Raw genomic sequence first — 26,068 nt, forward strand, 5'->3', positions numbered from 1 at the left:
TGTCTGGGGAGTCTGGAGAAACTCCATGCCTGAAAGATGAATTCTGTCTCAAGGCATCAGTTAGGGGTCACTTGAAAAAAAAAAAAAAAAAGAGCAACATCTCTTATGCTATATGTTAACTCGCTTTTCATCCACAAAAAGCTCCTTGTAGAAATGGAGCTCGAATTACCAGGCAGGTTGCCAGTGGTGTCACAGATGTTTGAGGTAGGTGATCCTAAGTATTTGTGGAACGCCCTGAGTCTTTGTGGCCCCTTCCAGTAGCAGTAGATGTTAGTGTTGCTATTACCTTCCTATCCCTAGAATCCTGCAGTGTGCTGATCACATGCTCTTTACACTTTGGATCTGCTCTGGGAGGTAGATGACTGTATGTGTCACTACTTAAGCCTGTCTTAGTTTACTCCTTCCTCCCTCCCTCCCGTCCCTTCCTGCTTCCCTCCCTCCCTCCCTCCCTCCCTCCCTCCCTTCCTTCCTTCCTTCCTTCCTTCCTTCCTTCCTTCCTTCCTTCCTTCCTTCCTTCCTTCTGTTTCTTCCTGTTCCCCCTTCCGTTTCTTCCTATCTTCAGCTGAATTCCATGGCTACACTAAAGAATGTGTTTATGTTGCTTCTTTATTTTTATTAGGGTGCCGGAACATCTTGTGAAGAGCATAACTTGGCAGACATTGCAAGCTGTAAATTTTTGCCATAAACACAACGTAAGTCTCATGATCACCCTTGAAAAAGCATAAGGCTTTTTTAAAAAAAAATTGTTTTTAATGTTTATTTTTGAGAAAGTCAGAGCATGAGCAGGGGAAGGGCAGAGAAAGAGGGAGACCCAGAATCTGAAGCAGGCTCCAGGCTCTGAGCTATCAGCATAGAACCCGATGTGGAGCTGGAACTCATGAGCCATGAGATTATGACCTGTGCCGAAGTCGGATGCTTAACCTACTGAGCCACGCAGGTGCCCCAGAAAGCTGCCCTTCAGCTGAGCTCAAGCCTTTGTGCAAAATTCATATCCTACTTTTGTGGATATGATTTTTTGCCCAAATCTTCTGAAACCTGGTTGGGGTTAACAGAGGCTAAAAATGCCAACTTAGCTATTCTTACTTGTTCAGGTTACATAAAAGATGTATTGTTATGATTTTAAGAGATGGGTTATAGGTTTATATTGGTGAGAAACGACTTAAAGTAGAGTCCAGAGTCTGTATTGATTTGGCACCCTCAACGTGCTCTGAAAGTGGAGGGGGGAACCCCAGGTGGCTCATGGTTCAGTTGCAGGAGGCAGAGTCCCACGAGCCATGCACAAATACTGGTGTCTGTGTTGGTGAGATATGAATGCCAAGTCTAGTGCAGAACAGCCCAGTGGATGCCACCGATTCTCCTGGACATAGCTAGGCTGGGGGGGGAGGCACAGAGCATTCAGGTGGTGAAATGCCACAAACACTGGGAAAGTGGCTGCTCCCTCCAGTACGGCACTGCCCACTCCCTGCACACAGAAGCCAGGTTCCAATATTAGAGCTTCATTTTGGCCAGCAGGGCAACTCAACTGCAATATGTCATCCTATCTACTGCTGGGGTCTATTTAGCCGGCGGGGCTGGATCCCCCTCCTTGGGAGGTCCTAAATGATTTTTCCTGAAACTGCCTTTCTGGAAGGAGAAAAGGAGCCAGCACTCCCCCCTGTGGAGCCTCCATTCATCTGAAGGCGACAATCCCTGTCAGAATGCATGTGTCCCAGAGAGTGTGGGAACCATTTGCTGCTATTTATTCCAAGTGGGGGTTAGCACTTTCCTAAAGGCAGGTTTTAAGATGGGGGAGCAGGAGAGACTTCCTAAAGTCCCTGGTGGGGAAAATCAGAGACACTAAAGACAAATACAACACATACCGCTGTTCCCTAAAGAGTCCCTGAGGCTCTGGACGGCCACATGTACTGATGTGGGGAGGGCGTAGAAACTTGTAAAGGAATTCTCAGAACAGAGTAGGAACACATTCTTGCTTGCGAGTCCTTCTGACCATCTGTCATCATGATATTCATGGGTGTACCCGTTTATAATAATATGTGAAGCCAGTGGGAAAAGAATGGCAGTCTCAGGGACATTAATTGCTGAGAACCAGATAGATAGTAATAAAATAATTGAGAAATTGCCTCTCCCCACCCCCAGATTTTCAAGAATAATAAATACCCGTGGGGAAACACACACACTGATCTCTCACCCTGAAGGTCCTTTGGAGGGAGAACTAGGCCAGGTCCAAGAAGAACCTCTGTCCTCTCTCCAAATTCTAGAAAGTCAAGAGTACCCCAGGGTTTCAGCTGTAAGCCAAAAGGGTCTCTCAGATTGCAACAGGATCCAACATTCTTCTCCAGAGAGGAAAACGCTTGGGAGAAGGGAAGATTATTGGGAACCCTGAACAGGATTTTGATCCAAATGTTTTTTTATATAATCTTTAATTAGGTTGTTGATTTGTTCTTTGCCAGGAGAATTGTTACTTAATAAGAAAATCATGTGAAGATCCTTCAACGTTCTTCAAACGTTAGCCTCTTAAACAATGTCAGCTGTGGTTTGGAAACCACAGGTGACTTAAGTCTAAGTTATGGAGTGGGGGCTACCTCCCGTGGGGGTGGATGTCGCTCTAAGAACGCTTCTGTGTGTGGGACATAGCTGACATCTAGTGACTCTCCCCTGCGGCTAAGCTCGGCCTACTCTTGTTTATCTTGTCCAGACGAGTTTCAAGTGCTGGAAGGGAGGTCTCTTGGCAAGCTCCGGTGCCCGCCCTTCTCTCCCCGCCTTATCTCAGCAGCCCAGGGCTTGTCCTGTTTACCAGGCGGACTGTGTTCTGTTCTCAGCTAAACAACTCAACTGTGAATTCTGCTTATGTATCAACTTGCAGCTTCTGCAGCCCCGATGCAGGCCGATCCCAGAGCCTTTTAACATTCTCCCTTTCACCTAGGCTTACCAGAATAAATACAGGGCACCCAGCTACATTTGAATTTCAGAGACACAATCTTAACTTTTCAGTGTAAGTATATCCCAAATACTTCATGGGATATACTTATACTGAAAACTTATTTGTTTTCTTTTTTCTTTCTTCCTTTTTGGTCCTTTAGGAATTTGGGGTGATTCAGGCTATAATAAGGAGGGTACTAGATTTATTTTGGGCTGGTATTTTGTAGCCTATTATCCAAAAGACCAGTGCAAGGTTTTAATGATCTCTCAGATCTTTGCTAAATATTCATGAGTTCTGTTTATCCCATACATTATGGTTGCTCCTTGATAATCTGTTTTTGTTCTGATCTTTGAGACTAGTGCATACATAGAGATGTGAAGCCAGAAAACATCCTCATCACAAAACATTCAGTGATTAAGCTTTGTGACTTTGGATTTGCTCGGCTTTTGAGTGAGTATTGATGTAGTCTTCAATAATTGGAAAAGAGAGAAAGATTGTTTATATGAGAAAGGCTCTTGATGCTATAGAAAGCTTAGTTTTTAGGGCATGAGCATGCCCTAACTTACAATTCTGCAATTACTAAAAACATGTAGATACATAGAGTGGCTTTAAAATGTATGCTATATATAAATTATACCACAGAAAAGTGGTTATTGAAGAGTATAACTGCCCTGCTTATGTATCAACTTGCAGCTTCTGCAGCCCCGATGCAGTACTACGGAGAGTCTATTTTAGAAGAGTGGTGGTTTTCAGCTTTGGCGGCAGATTAGAATTATGTGGGGACTCTTAACTGTAACGATAAAAACTATAGTGAGAACTCCCCAGGCTCTCCCCCCGGACTTCTGGTTTCATTGGACTGAGATGGGGTCCAAGCGTTAGTGACTTAATAAATACAGCATGAATGATTTTAATGTGCAACCAGTATTGGGAACCATCGGTTTGGAAAAGCCACAATGTGGGGCACAAGCTTGATTTCTTAGGTCTCCCCCCTCCCTGTTCTGATTCCCATCTTCTACTGCTCTCTCTGTTTTCCATGTGCCACCACTGGCCAGCTGGACCCAGTGACTACTACACAGACTACGTGGCCACCAGGTGGTACCGCTCCCCGGAACTGTTGGTGGGGGACACCCAGTACGGCCCCCCGGTAGATGTCTGGGCAATTGGCTGTGTCTTTGCTGAGCTGCTGTCAGGAGTGCCTCTGTGGCCGGGGAAATCAGATGTGGATCAACTCTATCTGATTAGGAAAACCTTGGGTAAGTGGTGTTTTGTTACAGCTTTTGGGAAACTGAATAGTTTTACCCTCGTCAGTACAGGAGCAAGCCAAGTTCCCAGTCTCGTTCGCTGCCCTTTACAGTTACAAAGGAGGGGTTCTCTAGAAGCCTCATTTAACTAATTCCCTTAAAGGTGCCCACATTTGGGGGTACCTGGATGACTCAGTCAGTAGAGCATGCAACTCTTGATCTCAGGGTCATGAGTTTGAGCCCACATTGGGCATACAGATTATTAAAAAAAAAAAAAGACAGTTGTCTACATTTGTTTTTAATAAAAGGAATTAACTAGTGTGAATGCATACTGATCAAAAAGACACAAGGTTCTCTCTTCAGCATAGTTTGGACATAAACTCTGAATAATGATCATAGCAACAATAAAAGCTACGTTTCTGTACAGGCTTAACAGTTTACAGAATGCTATTGTGTTTTATTTCATTTATCAGGATTAGTAATTTATTCTTTAGATATCCTTCACTCTAGCCTGCCAGATTGGATCATTGAGATGGTATAGAAGAAGATTCTAAACCTTCTTTTTTTTTTTAATGTTTATTTTATCTTTGAGAGAGAGACAGAGACAGAGTGCAAGTGAGGGAGGGACAGAGTGCAAGTGAGGGAGACAGAGGATCCAAAGCAGGCTCTGAGCTGTCAGCACAGAGCCTGATGCAAGGCTTAAACCCACAAGCCATGAGATCATGACGTGAGCTAAAGTCAGACGCTCAACCGACTGAGCCACCCAGGTGCCCCAAGAAGAAGATTCTAAACCTTCTAAGTGTCAGGAAGAAAGGCTGGATCTTCTGGTGTCACTCTTGTCTTTCTCTCTACTCTTGTGGCGGGGAGGGGGATGGGGGAGGAAGGGGAGGAGAAGAGAGACTTGGAGAGGAATGGATGAAAAGATCTATAAGCAGTGACTTCCCTCTTCAGAAGTCAGGGAGTTTAGCTACTACTCCCCAGTTTAAGGCAAACTTGCTCCTCTAAACTCTGCAGTACCTACCATCACCCTGTCTTGTCTTGTACTTTTATCTCCCCAAAGATACTGTAAGCTACCTGAGGGTGAGATCATGTCTTACATTTCTAGATTTCCTCCACTGATACCTGCACATAGTAGACAGTAGGTATTTGCTGATGGGTTTTTTGAGTGATATGAAGGTGCCTTGGAGCCCTTCCTGGGGCGCTCAACCTTCCTTTGCTGTTCCCTCAGTGATTTTCAGGACACCCTCTTTGTGTCCCCTCTTCCAGCACTCTGATGGAAGAAAGTTACTAAGATACAAGCAGTGTGCTCATGATGAAGTTCACAGAGATCTGGGGCAAGGTAGTAGAGAGTCTATTTTGGCTGCTTGTACAAAATGAGGCAGGACAACAACTTTTGGATTTGAGTGAGAGGTAAAGTTCCAAATCAAATCCATAATATTAGATAACTTGTTACCGTGTGGTAGGAACTCCAGTCCAGTCCAATAGCAGCATTTCCAGGGCCCTGGTTGTGAGGTTTTTGTTGTTCTCTCTGCTTTGGGAAGTGGGCCTTGGGTGTACCCCAGGGGCACCTGCTGAGTATCCCCTGATATTCTGTGAACAAAATTCCTCTTCACGTGTAATATCCCTAGAATTTTACACAAGGGTGATCGTAGTTGATTTGGCTGAAATGTAGGCAGGGTGAGCCTCACCTAATCCTCCAGAATACAGAAATGCTTCTTTTGTTTCATTGATTCATATTGTAAATGCTTTCTAAACAGTAGATAAAATGGGATTTCCAAGTGATCACTATTTGATGAAATAAGAAAAGGTGGTTCCAATTTGGAAATGCATTCCTTCTAGCTAGATCTTCCATGATTTCCTTCCCACCTTCCTTCCTTCTTTTCCTCCGTCTACCCCTCCTCCTTCCTTCCTTTCATCCCTCTTTCTTCCTTCCTTCCTTTTTCCCTTCTTTCTTCCCTCAAATATTTATTGACTGCTTGGTATGTGTCAGGCAATGTTCTAAATGCTAGGCCAATATATTTTTATATCTACCCATCAGAATTCAATTAATGTGATTTTACTTTGTATTTGTTGCACATTGGCTGTTTTTTTTAAAGGCATTATTTTATGTGTGTGTGTTTGTGTACGTGTGCTTCTGAGTTGTTTGGATTCCTCAAATACATTGTGAGTCTTTGAGGGGCAAGAACCTCATAGCCTTCAGTTTCCACGCATACTTCCTCTACACGTAACACAGTGCTTTGTCTACTGAGGTCTTAGTCCATGTTGTTGAGGGTTGCCTCAACAACAGAGGCAACAGAGGGTTGCCTCTGATCGGAAGAGCAGACTACAGCCTTCATTGATTGTAGGCACAGACCCAGCACTGATGGAGACAAACCATAGATCAGCACTTGCTAACCGATCTCTTTCTTCTTGTCCAAAGGAGATCTCATTCCTAGGCACCAGCAAGTATTTAGTACGAATCAGTACTTCAGTGGGGTGAAAATTCCAGACCCTGAAGATATGGTGAGTGACCCATTTTGGAAAAAGCTCTGCATGTAAAGGCTAAGTTTACCAGGGTGTTTAAGTGGTGATCATTCTCTTTATATGGGGAGTTGCAGACTAACTAGGTTCTGGTAGTTACTCACCTGCCTTAGCACCAAGGCCCACTCTGCACTGGAAGGTCCATTTAAGAGTGAAAATGAAAATTGGAACAAATTGACTAGTAAGACCCTAGCCTTGAATAATAAGTTAGAGGTTGTTGATATCAGAGGTTAGCCAGCATGCTGCACAGAAATGCAGAGCTGCCTGCCTTCTCCTTAACTTCCTTGTTTTCAGCAGCTGAAGCTAGGTAGCTCACACAGTGACTTATCCAAGAAAATCCAGCATTGCCCAGGTCCCCTACTCTGCTGTACTCTTACTGCCCAGACCACGGTGGGAAACAGTAATGAACTTGCTTGGTGAGCTTCATTCTGATTATCTCTCCTCTATAGCCAATGTGGAGAAAATACTCATTTTTTAAAACTAAAAAATTTAAAATGTACATACTCTTAACACACTTTCAAGAATTTTTGCAGTGGGGCACCTGGGTGGATCAGTCAGTTAAGTGTTCAACTTTGGCTCAGGTCATGATCTCACAGCTTGTAAGTTCAAGTTCCACATTGGGCTCTGTGCTGTCAGCATGGAGCCTGGAGTTGGCTTTAGATTCTGTGTCTCCCTCTTTCTCTGTGCCCCTCCCCTGCTCATGCTCTGTCTCTCTCTCAAAAATAAATAAACATTAAAAAATAATATTTAAAAAAAGAATTTATTGCAGTGAAACCATCAGACAGAGGCAATATGTGACATTATTAGAAATTGTTTCCTTTAGTGTTCCATCCATAGGGGATTTATTATCTCTACAATAGAAATGCCACAGAGCCTTAAAAATAATTAGATTTATTATGTATTCACCTGAATAAAAAGCCCACAGTGTATTGTCAAATGAAAAAGGCTATAAAACAGTATAAATAATTTGACATAATTTTAATAAATGTTTACTAAATGCATAATACATATATACATACATTTACATATATAAATATAAAATAACATGACAACTTCTGGAAAATCACACAAAGTTTTTTACATTTGTGAAATAAATGGCTGCAAGGTTATATACCAAAATATTAACAGTGGGTATCTCTTTGTGGCCACGTGATTTCTTTCTGTCTTTATGGGGTTTTTAAAAAAATATTTTGAGGGGTCTTCCAGAGAGCCTGTATTATAATCAAAAACATTTCAGAGCACAATTAAGGATTGTGAAATCCTGAGTTTCTAAGGAAGGTACTTTCAAACTGAAACTAAGCCTCTAAGTGCTCAGTTTCCAGATGGAAGTTCCATCAAGCTCCATTTGAGCTCTCTGTTCACTCATCCTCCGGGCCTGTCCCAGCGTCGAGGCTTTCACCTTCCCCGCTGCCTCCTTCTCCGGCACCACCACGCATAGGAAAAGTGGGTCATGCAGGAGCATGCTGGGACCCAGAGGCAGGAATGACACCTGGCATATGGATGGTGACCCAGCTGGCCCCCTTGTGACCTGGACATCCCCAGTTCCACACTAAATATCCGTTAGTGATTTCCTCTTCGCTTGTCTTCAGTAAAGACTCAGAAACAACCCGGGTTTCATATATGCAGAAGGCTTCCCAGGGTCTCCCAGAGGTTGTCCTGCAGGGGATTTCCTGTTGACAGAAACACAGGAAGAAGCAGTGCTCGGGCTGCGCTGGTTGAACATCTGTGCCCAGAGTCCCTCTGCTGGTCAGTCACCCTGCTGGAGGGAGGCCTGCTTGCTTCTGGCGCTGGGACACCAGCTAAGCAGGCAGGATGGGCCCTCCTATCACAGCCAAGCAGCCGCCTTGTCCCAGGCATTGTTGCTGAGACAGCAGAGCTCTGTGTCAGCGATGTCGTATCAATCCCTAGCAGTGCTCGGATTCAACACACACAAACAGCGAGAGAAATATTTCAGATACAGTGCGGGGATGGGGCGGGGGGGACTCTCAAGCTTCTAAGACAAATCTGCTGTAGGATTTTTTCCCCCTGGTGATCTTAGGGAAGTCCAAAACTGAGGCTCTTCTCTCTTACCCTCTTCAATGATTAGTAAGTGCACACTCGGAATTTGGTTGTTTGGGGCTGATTCCCTGTGCAAAAATAACACTGCTCTCAAACTTGACCACAGCACTTAGAGTGGTGTTGCATTAGACAACCCTGGCCAGTCCCTCCAGCCTCCAGCTCACAAATGCCATCGTTTTGTGCAGGGGACCCACTCCAGCTGCCCTCCTTAATTAGCCTCCGTTAGTGGTGTATCTCTTTAACTGGCCTGTCTGGCCCCCTGACATTCTGCATTCCTCTTGCTTTATAATGCTTGTTACTCCTGATTGTCTCCAGCATGTGACTGGAGCAAAACAGCCTTATATGGCCAGAGGGAGATTGATGAATGTCTGCTCCGGAGACTCTTGAAACAGCAGGATGATCAGGGAAACAGCAGGCTCTTGTGGGAGGAGAAACCAGTGTTTATTCCAGAAAACCAAGAAGCTTCTGTTCACCTAGGTAGGGGGGAGAAATCTATTTTGAAGCTTCCTTTATGTAAATGTCAATAGATGCAAAAATTAGGGCCTCTTTTATAAGTGCCAAAAATTACTCTGAGGAAAAGCAAGTTATAGAAATTGAGACAGAAAATGAAGAAATAACAGTTGCTTCACAAGTGGGTTTCTCTCCTTCATGAATGTTCCTTCATAATTCGCTACCTGCATCAGTTCTTCCGGAACTGAAGGGCCTGGTGAGGAAAATTTGGAAAAGAAATTTGGAGACCGAGAGAGGAGCTTGTGAAACAGGCCTGAGGAGGTTGTTTCAGCTGGGAAGTGGGTGGGCAGAGGGCGGGGGAGGCCAGAAAGGTGCCAGGAAGATGCTTCTTTCACTCAGAAGACATTCAGACTGAGGTCACCTTACCTTTGAATACATACTGTAAATAAAACTTCCTTTTCTTCTCTCTCTCTCTTTTTTTTTTTTTAAACAGGAACCACTTGAATTAAAATTTCCAAACATCTCGTATCCTGCCCTGGGGCTCTTAAAGGTAAAATCATAGCTTCTAACAGACCTGGAAGCACACAGAAGCTGGTGTCCCTGGGAGTCTGAACGACTTATGTCAGGCCACGAATTGAAAAGTGTTCCTTTTAGAATTCTCCTTCTCCGTTGGGAAGTATAAATACTTGGAATTTTTATTTACATTCAGTTACAGTGAAAACATCTGTAGGTATTTGTCACTTTGAAGTAAACCCAACATATAGTATTTAAAATCTAAGTTTACAGAAATTTCAGAGGGATAGTACTTGTTTTATGAAGGGATCCTTTTCTTCAAAAAATGTTGGACGATAGGATTCATTCAAATAGCCAACTCCCTAGAATATCGGATTTTAACACTTGATTTATATATACATTTTCAGAAATCTGTAGCTCTTATGAAAATTGGGTACCAAGTAAAACATTTTCAAGTTGCAGTCCATGCCCCACCCATTTCAGGGTATTTAATACATTTACTGATACATTTATAATATAACCCAAAAAACCTGAGACAGTTCCTTGGTTATATAATTGTGAGATTTAATCGACTCAAGTATGAACCCTATGGCCTACTTAATGGCAAAGCAAATAGTTAAGGATGGTGTAATCTAAGGGCCTGTATGGTATGCCTCTCCTTCTGTACATGCATGTATATACACCGTAATGCATGGACTATTTCTGGAAGAATATACCAGAGAAAAAGGAGCAGATGAATCTGGAAGGGGGGAATGGAAGAACTGGAGTGGTGAGGAGACTTGGCTGTGTTTGTATGAATTTTATTTTTACCATGTGTGGGTATGAATTTTTTAATAAAAACCCAGATTTTTTATTGTAGTTTATTGTCAAGTTGGTTTCCATATAACACCTAGTGCTCATCCCAGCAAGTGCCCTCCTCCGTGCCCATCACCCATTTTCCCCTTTCCCCCACCCCCATCAACCGTCAGTTTGTTCTCAGTATTTAAGAGTCTCTTACAAAAACCCGAATTTTCACAAAGTATACACAAGGGACCAAACTGGTTACATGGATTATTCCAGTTGGATGCTGAGACAAACTCAAAAATCCTCTCTTACTCCCTCAGGGCAAGAGCACCAACTACCTCCAGAACAGGGCAAGGTGGAGAAAATAACTTTTTTTGTTGTTACTATTTCTAGAACCTATTAATTTACTTCTTATGTGGTTACCCACTTAGGAGTAATTGTGGAAGGAACCAAAATCATGTTTGGTGTGTTTCTCTTACTTTTCCTCCTTCCTGTCCCCAAAATGAAGGGTTTGATCTGTCAAAGAAGAAAAAAAAAATCGAACTTAGTAAGTTAATACAATTTTCCAGAACAATGGGGACTTTTCTGTGTTTTAGGGGTGTCTCCACATGAATCCTGCTGAGAGACTGACATGTGAACAGCTGCTGCAGCACCCGTATTTTGACAGCATCAGAGAAACAGGGGATTCAGCAAAAGAGCTTGACAGACCAATAAGGAAGACCCTGAGACAGAGCCGAAAGCACCTGCCTGGGGTAAAAACGGGGCACTGCTTTGCAGAAGTGGCCCAGGGTTGCAGTTTCAAATGATCTCATGCCTGCCACCTGGTGCAGGGAGTGTGCATCTGTTCTCGGGGTGGTGACAGTGGCTTGCAGCTCTAGCACCCTCCTTCCAGAGCAGGGTGAAGGACATATGATCTGTCAACCAGGGCACAGGAGGAGACGGAGGAGACGTCTGCCTGAATCCTGCAGGTGTCCTCGTGCTGCAGGTCCCCACTGCCACGGAGGGGTTTTGTTGTGCACGAGCAGGGCCACAGGCACACAAGGGTGAGCCCCGCCGAGCATGCTTTCTGTGCTTTGAAGACTGAAACCATATTTATCCCAGGCAGCTCTCTGTCACCATGTTGACTTTCCGTGTTGATTGACATTGCAGGTTTTTCCAAAAATGGAACTGTTTTCCCCTCCGTTCCTTTAATCGTCAGAGTTGGCTCGGGTAGATAGAGTGATGAGTGTTCTCAGTGATATCAGAACAGCTTATTTAACCAGAGAACAGCATCCCAGCTGCACACGGGGAGCCTGTGAAGAAAAAGACTGGTACAGAGTGGCAAAATAGCCTTACATTGAGTGCACTGTTAGAAGCAAAAAGCTGTAGGAACTTGGAATGGACTGTGGTTAGAGCCACAACTAAGATGAGCTGGCTACTCCTGGTCATTGCTGGATCTACCGAGGTAGCCCTTAGCCTATAAATTATTACACCTTAGTCTTTCCCTTTGCAGACTCCACTGCCCGGCCTGCTGAGTGGCATGTGGGTGGTGTATGTGAGGTTTGGAGGAGAGAAGAGGAGGGGCAATCCATTAGAAACAGGTAGAGCATGAACTGCAGAGTTGTAAGATGGGCCAGAGTTATAAAATTAAGAAGGCTTTATTTTAGCCTGTCATATACAACCCAGGTAGCAAAACATGCCAGAATTAGACTCCCATCCCCACCCACCCCACGTTACCACTTAGCTTGCCGCTAATTTGTGTTCAAGAGTAGAGGGGCTTGATGGAAATATATCTACCTGAAAGAATAAGGGAGTCCAGTAGTTAATAGTGTATTGCATATAGGTCCGGAAGGAATCAACTGTTTGAAGTATTAAAAAGTACCCTCTGAGTTCCACCTCTGATGCCTGGGTGGCTCACTCCTATTCTCGATTGTGGCTCAGGTCATGACCTCACAGTTCATGATTTCGAGCCCTGAGTTAGGTTCTGTGCTGACAGTGGGGAGCCTGCTTGGGATTCTATCTCTCCCTCTCTCTGCCCCTCCTCTCCTCACCATGGTCTCTTTCAAAATAAATAAATAAACATAAAAAAAAAAAAACACTGGTCAGATACCTAAGGCCATGGTACAATACATATATTTTTTGTATATTCTCCTTTCATTTGACACTGACAACAAATTCAAACATTTTCCGGGAGCTTGAAGGGGATAGTTTTGCCTTTTTAACTAAGGAGTAAGGGGGCAAATTACTTACGTACTCCAGACACCAGTGTTCTTCGCTCTAAGACCACGCGTTGGCTTAAATGATCCCAAAGGTCTCAGCAAGCTTTGAACTCCTGTAGGTTTTGTTTTTTCCCCCCACTAAGGTTAACATGTAGATCTTTCCTTCTTGTTCATATTCTCTAAATTTTCTCAAAGGTGCAATGTTTTGCTTTTTAATATAGAAGAAATCTTTAAAAGGAAAAAAAAAACCCAAATTGAAGCATTTTGTCTTCACTCAGGACCTGGGATTCTGTGCAGAAAAAGCATTTCCGTGCTGAAAAATGGACTTATTTACCTCTTTTGCTGTATGTTATCGATAACGTCAAGTGTGGCGTTGAGTCTGACCCTGTGTTTTGTGTCTCCAGCTGCAGCACCTACCCCAGCTGACTAGCAGCAGCTTCCTTCCGGCTTTGGATAATAAGAAGTACTACTGCAGTATCAAGAAACTCAACTACCGTTTTCCAAACATTTAAGGAGCTTGGAGATTGATGATGAAAAAGGAACCAAACCTGTACATTTGATGGAAGACAATCACAATGTTTTAAAAAACATCAGGAGAAAACCTAAGTAACACATTGGGGGAGGCCACTTGGCAGACTCTGCAGGGGAATTCCAGAGGCAGACTTCTTCCACGCTTCATGGTGGCGACCAGAACAGAAAGGAAAAGCTTGTTTGGATTTTCACTTGCATTTTTGTTGTATCTAAGTAGCTGAGCTTATCGACAGAAATATAAACAGTATCTACTGCCCAGATCTCTGGCAAAATTAGAGACGTGATAAAGATTTATGCTCCAGTTGTACTCTAGGCCACAAGAAAAATGGATTACAAAACACCCATATGTATTTCCTGTATCTCTATTGCATTGTGTCCTATCGCCTGCCTTTTAGTTCCTGAAATCAAAATGTTTAAAATTCCATTTTCTCCTTGCCCTATCTCTTGATTTTCATATTTTGAAACATTTTTGGAATATTGAAGTATTGCTTAATATATTTAAGAATCATGGATTCTTATAACAAAATTTACGTATTTAATGATGTTTCTGGACATTTCTTACATGTACTTTGGTCTTTACTTTGGTAAAGGATGCATCTTAGTCATATTTGCAGGCAAGGTGGGTTTACATAACCCATCTACAGGTGACCCAGTTCCCCATGGAAACAATGGTGTGAAGACGGGCAGCCAACCAAGGCGATCAGGGGTAGAACGAGCCCTGGAGGCTTCCTGGGAGCTGAGCCTATCAGCCTGAGAGTACTTATTCTTCTTTCTCTCCAGCTCAGCCTCAGACTTGGAGACAGATCTATGGGCAGAACTACATACAGTAATCTGGGTTTTGGAAGAAATTGCTTGTGAGTTTTTACTTGGATCATGAAAGATGTGACGTTGTAAACTCATATTTTTCCTGAAATACTTTTTTATACTATATGCATATATATGTGTATACATATGCATGTGTCTGTACACATATAAGTGTGCGTGTGTATATATATATATATATACAATGCTAAGAACTGATAAAAATAATGAGTAGTCCAAAATGATACTGAAGATTCCTACCTTTGTATCGTGAGACTTAAAATGATGACCTGTAATTAGCTTTGAGTTGGCCTACCACTTGTCTTCAAAAAGCTTTATCATTCCTGTTCGCTGACCACAAGGGCAACATGAAGTTCATGTCTGTTTCTTATAGCTCACTGCCAGTTTTGGCTGATGTGCTGCTGCTGTTTCCTAGTCATTCTCAGCAATGGTTTTAGATGTTGTTTACTCTATCTTCAAAACATTTCTTCTGTACTCTTACTAGTTTACTGCTAAAGTAACTTCCTTCATGACAGCATTGGACTTTATTCACTTACTGCTAAGTAATTATGGACCAAATTCGGGCATCTGTTCCATAATTTTGGCCACTCCAGCCAGGTTAATGATACTCTGAGGCTTCCTGATGTATGTAGCTTCTTGCAAGGAGCTGACAGTGGGTTAAATAGTAGTCTCAGCATTATCTGATTCTTCTTATGTGGCTTTGATTCAAATGGCAAGGAAGGACAACCCACTTCTGTGAATAGTTTACATTTTGTGTTTTTCTTTTTAACCCCAAACAATGTATTTGACGAGGCAGATGATTATAACTGCCTAATTTATGCAGTGGTTTTATAGAAAACCATTTAGAATACAAAAGTAGTTCCAGACTAAATTGTCAATCAGTTGCCTCACCACACAGTAATTAACCAAATCTGAGATGGAATCATTCATTTTTTTCTAATGAGTTCTAAATGTGCACTAATGCTTAATTGAACCATATCTGTAATCATTCATTCAGCGTGGAATCACCATTGATTCACATAAGACTGCTTTTACAACCTAGTCTTTTAATAATTTGTTTTCTGATTTTATAAATGACAGTGGCAATCATATTCGTAAACAGTATATCATTTGTGGTATGTGCTATTTATATAAGCTGGTTTCTAAACACAATGACAATCCATTTTTTCCTATCCCAGTGCTGCATCATACAGTGTTTATTTTAAAATTATTTCCTGTTAAGGTTCTATTCAGAAGCTTAGAGTTTATATTCAAGAAGCAGACATACAGAAATCTACAGACAACTTGGCATATAATTAACAATAATAGAACCCAGGCCATTTCAAGCAAGTAAAAATAAAGATCTGTTTTTACCTATTTGTGATATTTTTTTTATCACTGCTTTCTAGATGTAAGTTGAACTTTGTGTTTATACTTCTTGTTGATGTCCCTTGATATCATAGGAAGCAGTATGCAACATATATGGGGAAATTAAGATTAGTTCCTAATTGACATGTCAAAATTTTGGGTTTAAAGCAATATTTTAAATTAAGCAAAAAATAAGTATAACTGTGCTGGTCTTCATGATTATTTCCTCTGTTCTACTGCAGTTAGCAAAACCATTAGAATTTGGCCAAATATTTATGTCTAGTTTTAATAAAACACAAGACTAATCTTACAAAGGAGACAATTAGCCAAAAACTATTCATTCAGGGAAAGGTGTAGGTTATAAAGAACAAAGGAATGTAGGGTCATGAAAAATGCAGGCAAATCCTGGGAAGCAATATGGATGCCTCAACCACTAATGACTGCCTTTTACAATTCATCGATGAAGCTGAAGCTTAGCTTTCAGTTTTTCATAAGCGTACATTTATAGTAACATGCTTCAATAAATTTAAAGTAAAAGGTAACATTAACATAAATTACTGATAAAATACAATAGGGAATATCTGTGTTGCACATTTAAGTCACTTTAAAGAACTCTGTCAATATCCACATACTATACAGACTTCTATATAAAATGAAGAACATACTAGAATTAAACTGCTACCTGGTTTTCATTTTTCCTAAAAGGATTTAATATACATATATTTTTACTTCCAACTTAGTAACTTCAGTGAGTCATTTCTGAATATTTATTTTGTACATGATGGACTCTGCTTCTGAAATGTCATGATTGGACATCCTTAGGGTCTGTTGGTGATTATATAATATTTATTGCTGTTTAGGATCAATAATTTCTAATGATACTTTATATTGAAATATGACACTTCTTGAATATTATTATTTTACTTCAAGTCTAATTTTAGTTCCAGAGAAGGCAGTGCTGTCTTAAAGGCTCGGATAAGGTTTTCTTTTTCTCTTACTCCAGGAAGATCACTTAACAACAAATATTTGAGGTTTCTGCAAAAAGAGAAGGAAAAAAAGCTACTTTGGTTTGGCCTTTACTCTTACAGCATTAAAAATAAACTGTATTCGCTGGCTTTTTAAAAAAAATTGCACACAGAACATGTTTATATCACACTATACTTTCAAAATGACTTTTACAACAGTAGTGTTAAGAGTGCTACTTTAAATGAAATTTATGCCAGGCGCTAAGCCAGTCTTTGGAAAGTTGCGTTGTTCTGAATTATATCAATAATTCTAGCTGAATCTTGCCAAATACAGTATATGTATTATGGCATAGAACTTTTCTGCATGTGAAACACTAAATATGAATCTTAATCTAGAAAAGGAAGAAAATTGGGAAAGTTCTTAAAGGAACTTCATTAAAAGAGGGAGCCTCAAAGCCTCAGCTAACATAAGACAATCTACTACTTTTGGTGCTGATGTTTAAAATTTCTCTACGAAAAAAAAAAACTTAAAAGAGGGGGTGGGTGGCACCTGGCTGGCTTAGTTGGAAGAACGTGTGACTCTTGATCTTGGGGTCGTGGGTTTGAGTCCCACGTTGGGTACAGAGATTATAAAAAAATAAAATAAAATTTCTGAAACTCTCTGTGATACTGAGGTTATTGTTGGAACATCAGGAAAAATTCTTTAAAAGGTGGAGAGGAAACATGATGGCAAATGCCCATTGACGGCTTACTGTAGCAGTCACCATGCTAAGTGCTTTTTATACATTTACTTTTTAAGGAAGATGCCCCCTAAAAAAAATACAATAAAACAAAGTAATAAGGTTGATAATTTTAACTGTTTTAACATATTATACACGAAAGTTAAGTCATTTCCTTATGTTTTTCTGAACTAAAAAAAGGCACTACCTCTCAACTGTTTTAAATTCTAATTATTCAGGGCACCTGGCTGGCTCAGTTAGTTGGTAGGGCATGCAACTCTTGATCTTGGGGTTGTGAGTTGGAGCCCCATGTTGTAGGCAGAGTTTACTTAGTTTCTTTTTTTTTTTAATTTAAATTCTAATCATTCACGTTCAACATCATTATCAAGTTTCCATTTTGGCATTGACCACCTACCTTAAGTGAGATAAAGCAATGATGCCTTTGTCTGTGACATTCCCACATGAAATTATTTCCATTTCCAGTACACTCTTTTGTAAATTTTCAAGTTTACCAAGTTTCTCCAAACAGTCATCCACGATATAATGACACTTGCATAGCCTTATTTTTTCAACATGCTGTAGGCCGTCTAGGAGATAAAAGGTACATTTTAAGAATCTACTTTACCATTAAGGTCACCAACTATCCTAGTTTGCCTAAGACTATTCTGGTTTTAGGATTGAAAATCCTATGTCCTCAGAAACCTCTCAGTCCCCAAAACTTAGATTAGTCGCCCTATTAACCATACAGACTATTCAGTTTATAGGGCCATTCTGTGATCAGATGTTATATATTCTGTATAGCAGAAGCTGTATGGATACAATTATTCTTTCATTATTGAGGGTTTCTCAAGTGACAGCAATTTGACAGTTTGATAAAGAGGGCCTTGACTTTTAAACCAATAAGCACAAAACAAAGGCATGCAGAGATAAGGTTAGTGTAAGGAGGAAGGAGAGGAAGGTGTTTATAATGTCTAATTAAAAAAATCATACACAGGAAAAAACAAGCTGGACTGTACTGACAAGGACAAAAACAGGACACCCCTATGACTGATAGTGAATCAACTGCAACAAAATGTCACTGCAAATCGCCTCCATTTCCCATAAGCAAATGACAGGGCAGTTACCCAGGTAATCAAATCCAATGTTCATGATACAAGAGTCGGTGGCATCAATTGCCTGAATCTTGTATTTGTCCAGAGGTCCTGTCGGGAGGTGGTTGTAGTCCTTGTGCCACCTCTCCTGGCCATGGTAGCGCACGATGGCCCCACAGCGCAGCAGCCACTCCGATGCTGCCCTGTCGGGTCCTACATCCCTGATGCGTTCATAATCCACTCTGTTGGCAAAGAACAAAAGCAGTTTGTTTTTAGTATAATCACTAGCTGCTTAACAGTAGTCCATCAACATAAATACACTACAGCAACAACTTCTCCTTTCAAATGACTGAGAGGGAGGTAAGTACACTCGTGAGAGTCATGTAAAAACACATATGACAGCTCCTCCTGCTCCCTTTTCTGTTTTTGTTTCCAAGTGAACCCTGTGAAAGCCTATTGTTTGTATATGAGTTTATCAGGCAGATGTGTCTCTTCATTGATTCGTTTGTAGCACAGTACGTGACACCAGGAGGTGCTCAGTAACTATGTGTTGAATGAATGACTACACCGGGTTATTGTTTTCTTTGATGATAAAAGATAAAATGGAATAATTTTGAATCTATATTCAAAGTAATCTCATTAAGTGACATTTATTAATTTCTACATTTGCCTTTCTCACTAGTTGGTGGCGTTGATGCTATATTAAGCAACAAGGAGATGAGTTTCATTAGTTTCAAAATGATATATTTTTTTAATTTTTTAAATGTTTGTTTATTTTAACAGAGCACACGTGAGTGAGTGGGGGAGAAGTAGAGAGAGGGAGGGAGAGAATCCCACGTACGCACCACACTGACAGCAGAGCCCAATACAGGCTTGAACTCATGAACCATGAGATCATGACCTGAGCTGATACCGAGTCAGACACTTAGCAGACCGAGCCACCCAGGCACCCCTCAGAATGGTATTTTTAAGCATGCCACCCACTTTTTAAAAAACTTGAGTCCCCATGGGAGTATTCAAAAGGCTAACTACATCCCTTAACATCCCTTTAATTTTAGAAAATTTGAAAGGTATTGAAAGGACAAATAACAAATATCACTGAAATCTTGACTGCAACCCGGTTAGCTAATATTCTGTATTAATACTGTTAATATTTTCTTTATTCGTTTGTATGTTTTGTTATTAAACAAAATTAGCATCATATTGCACACACTGTACAAAAAAAAAGATATTTGAAGTATAAGACATAACCAAACCAGCTACTGGGAACACATCAGGAATAATAATCCCCATAGTTCTTCAGAGTAACTTACTTATTAAATACTGCATTCAACCAGCCCCAGAAGTGTCTGCAGTCACATGACCATGGGAGTTTTTTAAAGCCACACAACTGCTGGGAAATTTTTCCAAACAGCATCATTTGATCTAGATAGAAAACAGTATTCATATTAGGTTATCAGCTGGCAATCAGAGTCCCATATACACAGCAACTTGCTTTACAACTTCAAAGTCAATGCTCTTGTGCCAATAAAGTTGATGAGTCATTTGCCACTCAAAGTTATTGAGTGAGTCACTCCTGTCTCTGTTTCTTGGTTTCTTTGCTGCAAAAAAAAAAGGGGGGGGGGCTGGATTGGAGGGTCTCTAAGGTTCCTTCCAGCCTTGATATTAAGTTTCAACCCTCAGTTGGAGTCTGCCTGGCGTGTCCCCACCTGATGTCCATCCAGGCAGTGCGCCTACACATTTGACAAAACCAGCTCTACTCCCGGGCTACATTTCCAGTATCAAAATGACAAACTAAAATCACCTACGGAGCAACATGTCGAGGTTAAGAAGCTTGTATCCAGAAGGGAGAGGCGACTTGAAAACAGACCTTTTTAAGACAAGGTTGAAAGTAGTATCACTAGAATAGTGCAAACTAAGAACTGTGCAAGGGCAGCTAGGAAAGACTGGGCAAGTAACTCCCACTCCACCTTTCCGACCCTTGGTTTTCTCACTTGAAAAATGAGATTATTTGCTCAGGTGATTTCCAGCTGTAAAAATCTACAACCATGGAGTGAGAAAGTGATTTCTGAACTGAGTCCCAATCTGATTTAACTCATTTCAAGTTTCTCCAGGAGTGTGCTACGTCAGGGGAAAACAAAGATAAATGAAGTGTGGTTTCTGCCTTTGAATTGCTGAAAACTTAATGTGGGCTGAAGTGAGCTAAAACAAGTTATCAAATCATTAAAACAAATGATAGAACCTGAAAAATTCCTCAAAAAGTTAAAATAAGAACAAACCAGGGCTCCAACAGGCAAAATGCCAGGAGAAGGTATGTCAGGTGATTTAGGTGAGGCAGAAATATTTAAGGCATGTTGTAGTTCAGTTTGGTTAATAAATGGGGATCATGAAAAGAGGCAGACAGTTTACACAGTCACATCAGGAAGGGTCTCGCCTGATCAGCCAGGGAATTTTGATGATCTTCCACAGGCAGTTAGTTGGGAGTCACTGAGGTTTTAGCAAAGAACACTGGCATGTTAGAGCTACGCTTCACGATATTATTTGGACAACAGCATCAAGATTGAGGGTCAGCAGAAAAGAACAGAGAGCCAGCTAACAAGGGCTTCAACACACGTGGGCATGGGAAAGGGCAGAATGGGGCAAGAATGGGAATGACATTACAGAGTGGATTTCACATCGCTTAGTGAGATGTTGGGGCAAGGACCAGAATAGTTGAAGGTGACATTAAGTTTTGGTCTTGGGTCACTGGTTGGATTGGTGATGCCATGAATAGAAATCAATGTCAGGAAAACCAGACGTAAGTTTTCTCCACCTCCATCCCCAGTTTTTCATATTCTAACTATGAAGTTTTAGTAGAACTTCTAAGTGAAGATATACAACGAATTGTTAGAGTGAGTCACAAAATGGGAGAACTGGACTGAACATATACCACCTAGACCATTTAGAGATGAGGAAACTGTGCCCTGATATAAAGTAACTTGCCAACACCCTAAATCCCTCTGTAGCATGGTGGGGTATTAATAAATGCATATGTTTAAAACAATTCGCTCAGTGTTTCATGGCTAATTGGTGCCAATACTGAAACCTGAACCTAGCGCTCTCTCCTACCAGTCCAGGGCCTTTTCCTCAGTTATTGGATGTACTAGAACTCAGGAATAAGAAGACTAGAAAAAGGCCTGAGTGGGAACCACCCTAGAGCCGCGAAGTGACTACAGATGTTGAGGCTATGAACAGTGAGACATGAGGTCTGAGGACAGAACCTGGGATCACCTGTTCTTCATTTCTTCTCTACCATCATCTGCCTTCATCACTGCAACCTCCCACCTGCTATCACTAGCTCATTCTCAGCCCTTTCCAACTTTTTGTTAAAGCTCTCTCCACTTGTGCCCACCTCTGAAACTCCACTGGCTGCCAATCTCATTTATCTGGGCTTTCCAGCTTCCACTTAGGCTGCCTATTTCCTGTCCCTCCCTGCTCTCCATCCCCATCCTCTCTGTGGAAATCTTACCAAACGTCAAGACCTTATTCAAATGCCATCTCTACCCATCCATCCATTTATTCACTTAGTAAGTATTTATTAAATGTCAATGTCTGTTATACTTAGTGCCAGAGATACAATGGTAAGATTAAAAAAAACAACAACAACAAAGGAGAGACAGAGAAAGACAAAGTTCTTTGTCCTAATAAAATGTATACTCTAATGAAGACAGACAACACAAAAAATAACATGCAACATGTCTAAATAGATATTAACAAGTTCTGTAAGAGATGAGGGAGGGAAGGGAAGGCTTCACACTAGAGGTCTTTTGAGAGGGTCTTAAAGGATAATTAAGGGTTTCAAGTAAGGCAGAAAAAAAGAAAAGCGTGCAGAGGAGAAAGGAGAGCAAGGATCACATCATATTCATTTCCATTTTTCTTAGCACCTAGTACATTCCCAGCCCCCAAATGCAAGAGTTTAATAGATATTTGCTAATTAGTGGTCTTCAGCAATTGACATATTTCCATAGAGAGAGGCAAAACCAGAAATTGTTATTAAGCAGGTAAATTTTAGTGGTCTGTTAAAACTGACTACTTTCATTTGATTCATTTTGGTTCACCTTATAATTCAGCTTAAAGGCTAAATTTACTCCAGCCATGATTTCTAAAAATACTAGGTTATTATATTTTAAATATTTTACATATGAACATAAAAATTTTACTTGGCAATAAGGGTAAAAAAAATGGTAGATTTTTACATTCTCAACTGCGCCGTGATGTTAGAAATTTCAGATGAACTCAAGCAGCTACCTCTGGGAATGTTTTCTGTAGGGAAAGAGGAGACCTCTAGTGGTGAGTTTGTGAACTTAGCTCTAATGATTGGGGAAAAAAAACCCAATTAACAGCAAGTTAAAAAAAGTCACTACTAAATTATAGCTTTAATAAATAATTCAGAAATTTAAATATCATTTTAAAAAACAACTTCTTAATTTCAGAACCTGGCTTAAAGCACATGTTTCCAAAAATTGCAATTATTTTTGTAACTGAGAGGTGAGAATCCTAATGTTTGATTCAAAATAGAATATACACAAAATGTTTCTGAGTAGGTTTGGGTGAGAGTTCCCGTTTGCATAAAAAGTTAAGTTTTTTTTAAAGTGGATGTTCTGGGGTGCTTGGCTGGCTCAGTCAATAGAGCATGCAACTCGATATCAGATTTGTAAGTTTGAGCCCCACATCAGGTGTGGAGCCTACTTAAAATTAAAAAAAATTTTTAATAAAAATAAAAGTCTAAGTTCTGTTTTTACTTAGCTAGGCTATTCAAAGTAATGGCTAAGTGGCCCAAAAGGCTATTAAACTAAAGAACTATTTCTTGGGAGTGATAAAAATGTGGAGGGGCTGGGATGGTGTCAGGATTGGGGAGATTTTCCCCTAAATTACAATCCCACCTCATTTCAAATCACCCAATATTGAGGCCAACTCTTATTCCTGAGGTGTGTAGAGTCTAGTGAATAGGAAGAGAAGAATTCATTAGGAATTGTCAAAGTTCCCCAAAGCCATACCTAGTTCAACATCACACGGGACTCAATGAAGTAACACCTTATTCGGTCTGACAAAGATGGAAGATGACCTTGAACTCTCAGCTGAGGGTGGTGTCATGAATACAAATGTCATACCAAAGATATTACAGGGTGTATGAATGGAAGGTGAGCTCTTGATTTGAAATTACTTGACTGAAACAAATTAATGTACAGTCAAACCTAGGAAAGGGTAAGCAGAAAAAATATATATACAAGAGCAGATGTATTATGAGTTCTTTCATCTTGCTAAGCAAAGAAGTAGGTACTCAAAATCACATGGTAAACAAGTCGTGACTTTGGGCTCAAGGGGCCTATGAAAGTTGATTATAGATGTGTATAATTCTGTATTCAACCTAGTAACAAAAATCCACTACCTCCTGTGCAAGCTAAAAAATAACCACCTCCACTACATACCTATCAGAATGGCTGTAATTAAAAACAATGACAACACCAATTGCTGGTGATAAGGAGAAACCAGATCACTCAACACTGCTGGTGGAACATAAAGGTACAGCCACTTTGTTTTTTTGTTTTAGAGAGAGACCACACATGTGGAGGAGAGGTGCAGAGGGAAGAGAGAGAATCTAAAGCAGGCTCCATGATCATCATGGTGGCTGATGGACAGCTCCATCCCATGAACCTGGGATCATGCCTTGAGCCAAAATCAAGAGCCAGACGATCAACTGACTGAGCCACCCAGGTGCCCTGGTACAGCCACATTGGAAACAGTTTGCCTGTTTTTTTTTTACAACACCAAACATTTGTTTATCACATGACCCAGCAGTTGCACTTAGGCATTTATCCCACAGAAACAAAAACAGGTTCACACAAAAAGCAGTACATTAATGGACATAGCTTTATTCCAAATACCTAATTAGAACTCAGATGTCCTTCAACGGGTGGTTAAACCTAGTGCGGTATACCCACACCATGAATTACTACTCACCAATAACTGACTACCTTCACTTGATAAGGAATGAACCTGTGATACACACAACAATTTGGATGGATCCCAAGGCATCACACTGAGTAAAAAATAGCTAATTCCAAAAAGTTACAGACTGGGGAGGGGATGCCCTGCAGGAGTGAAGTATAGTTACAAAAGGGTACTCAGTACACCACAAAAGTGGTGACTGGACTGTGTTGTAGCTTGACTGTGGTGGCGACACAACAATCTACACATGTGATAAGAACTATACAGAACTAGACACACACAAATGTAAAGCTGGGGAAATCTCAGTAAGGTCAATATATTGTGTTGGTATCAATTTCCTGGTTATGATACTGTACTAGTTTTGCAAGATGTTATCATTGGGGGAGAATGAATATTATTCCTTACAACTGTATGGGACTCTACAATTATCTCAAAACAAAAAGTTGAATTTGATAACCATTTTTTTATTTTTACATTTGTGATGGGAAAAGCAGGTAACATTTTGTTTTCATAAATAAAGCAAGACATTCAACTGTCCAGGAGGTAAAACCATTGGAACATAATAAAAAGTCATTTCTCCAATGCACTTGACCCTTGAACAGCACAGGGGTTAGGGCACTAATACCTACCCCCCCTCATCCCCATTCAGGCAGCTGACAGTCTGCATAGGACTTCTGACTCCCCTCAAATTTAACTACTAACAGCCTACCGTTTGATTAGAAGCCTTACCAATAACATAGGTGATGAACACATGTTTTGCATGTGATATGTAGTATATACTGTATTTTTACAATAAACTAGAGAAAATGTTAAAATCATAAGGAAAATACATCTAGAGTACTGTATTGGATTTATTGAAAACTACCCGTCTCTAAGTGGACAGAAGTTGTTCAAACCTGGTTTTCTCAACTGTATTTCATTTCACTCTGCTAAACACCCCTGGGCATTATCTCACGTAAACCCCACAACAGCCCTGGGCAAGAGACACAACTATTATTGCTCCTAGTTCAGAGGAGGACCTGAGGCACAAAGTGACTTCCCCAAGCCACCAGACCAACGGTTGGAACCAAATCGAACAAAGTCCTTAAGCAATAAAGTTTTTTAAGTCTATTTTTGTTCTGTTCAGCTGTTCTGACCCTAAAAATTAAAAACTGCCATCAAGCACCAAGCATAGGCGTTAAACTGCCACGGTGAGGGAGAATCACAAACTTTAGTCGGAAGATCGTTTAGGGATTCCATTGCCCATCTCGTTCACTTTACAGATAAGGAAACGGGGCGAAGAAACCTGTACAGGAGACCCGTATTCCCAGGATTTAAGATAAGAAAACGGCCTGCTAAATGATGGCAGAGATCAGGCCGCCTGGTTCTTCTGGGCGCTCGATATTGACATCACCCAGAAATGATACAGTCAGGAGCCCCACAAAAATAGGTCCAGAAGACAGCAGGCTCCGAGGCTTCGCCGCGACCAAGCCTCCACCCGGAGCGAGAGCTAGGACCGGTCAGACAGCGCCCCTCAGCCGGCACTGCGCCCGCGGGTGGCCAGCAACGGGCCTCCCGCAGACGGGGGCCGGGCCGAGCCGGAGGCAGGGAGGCCGCTGGGCCCGCCCAAATAAGAGTTTTCACCCCAGTCACGCCCGGACTTTCTTCCAAGGCCCCGAATACGCAGCCAGTGATGACTGAGGCCGCGCGGCTCAGTGGGCCAGCTTTTCAGTGAGCCCCGCAATGGGGAAAAAAGAAAAAGGTCAGAGCGTAACCACCACCTTAGTCCCGCCTCGCTCGGGGCCTAGCTCCTCTACTCACGGCATTGGAGGAAGGGAGGGAGGGAGCGAGCGAGCGTGCCCCGCGTCTACGGCGCCGCCGGCCTGCCCTTCGCCCTCCGCCGCGCACGTCCATTGGCTACTTGCGCCGCTCCCACGTGGGGC

General features: G+C 41.4%; 2 protein-coding genes across 5 annotated transcripts in view; one reads left to right on the top strand and one right to left on the bottom strand.

Annotated features, from left to right (window-relative positions):
• Positions 1–15,392, top strand: part of CDKL1 (cyclin dependent kinase like 1) — a 58,656-nt gene extending 43,264 nt beyond the window's left edge. Inside the window, exons 4-11 of one of the 2 annotated variants that reach the window (XM_029951655.1) lie at positions 620–692; positions 3,280–3,370; positions 3,973–4,173; positions 6,581–6,663; positions 9,683–9,739; positions 11,082–11,237; positions 11,411–11,528; positions 13,088–15,392. In XM_029951655.1, the coding sequence (XP_029807515.1) occupies positions 620–692; positions 3,280–3,370; positions 3,973–4,173; positions 6,581–6,663; positions 9,683–9,739; positions 11,082–11,237; positions 11,411–11,528; positions 13,088–13,113 (805 nt within the window). In that variant the 3' untranslated portion in view covers positions 13,114–15,392. The remainder of the gene's footprint in view (positions 1–619; positions 693–3,279; positions 3,371–3,972; positions 4,174–6,580; positions 6,664–9,682; positions 9,740–11,081; positions 11,238–11,410; positions 11,529–13,087) is intronic. The other variant, XM_029951656.1, reaches the window with a different exon arrangement.
• Positions 15,063–26,028, bottom strand: DMAC2L (distal membrane arm assembly complex 2 like). Of its 3 annotated transcripts, none has more exons than XM_029951657.1 (5): positions 25,947–26,028; positions 19,472–19,583; positions 18,192–18,400; positions 17,483–17,654; positions 15,063–16,418 (listed from the first exon to the last, which is right to left on the bottom strand). In XM_029951657.1, exons 2-5 carry the CDS (start codon positions 19,576–19,578, stop codon positions 16,304–16,306), a joined length of 603 nt encoding a protein of 200 aa, XP_029807517.1. In that variant the 5' UTR covers positions 19,579–19,583; positions 25,947–26,028; the 3' UTR covers positions 15,063–16,303. The 3 variants fall into 3 exon arrangements, with proteins under 3 accessions (XP_029807517.1, XP_029807518.1, XP_029807519.1); XM_029951658.1 differs by having other exon boundaries at positions 25,907–25,996; XM_029951659.1 differs by lacking the exon at positions 25,947–26,028 and adding an exon at positions 22,394–22,414.
• Positions 26,029–26,068: the final 40 nt, after the last annotated feature.

Source organism: Suricata suricatta, chromosome 9 (genome assembly GCF_006229205.1).
Source record: "Suricata suricatta isolate VVHF042 chromosome 9, meerkat_22Aug2017_6uvM2_HiC, whole genome shotgun sequence".
Classification (NCBI taxonomy): domain Eukaryota; kingdom Metazoa; phylum Chordata; class Mammalia; order Carnivora; family Herpestidae; genus Suricata; species Suricata suricatta.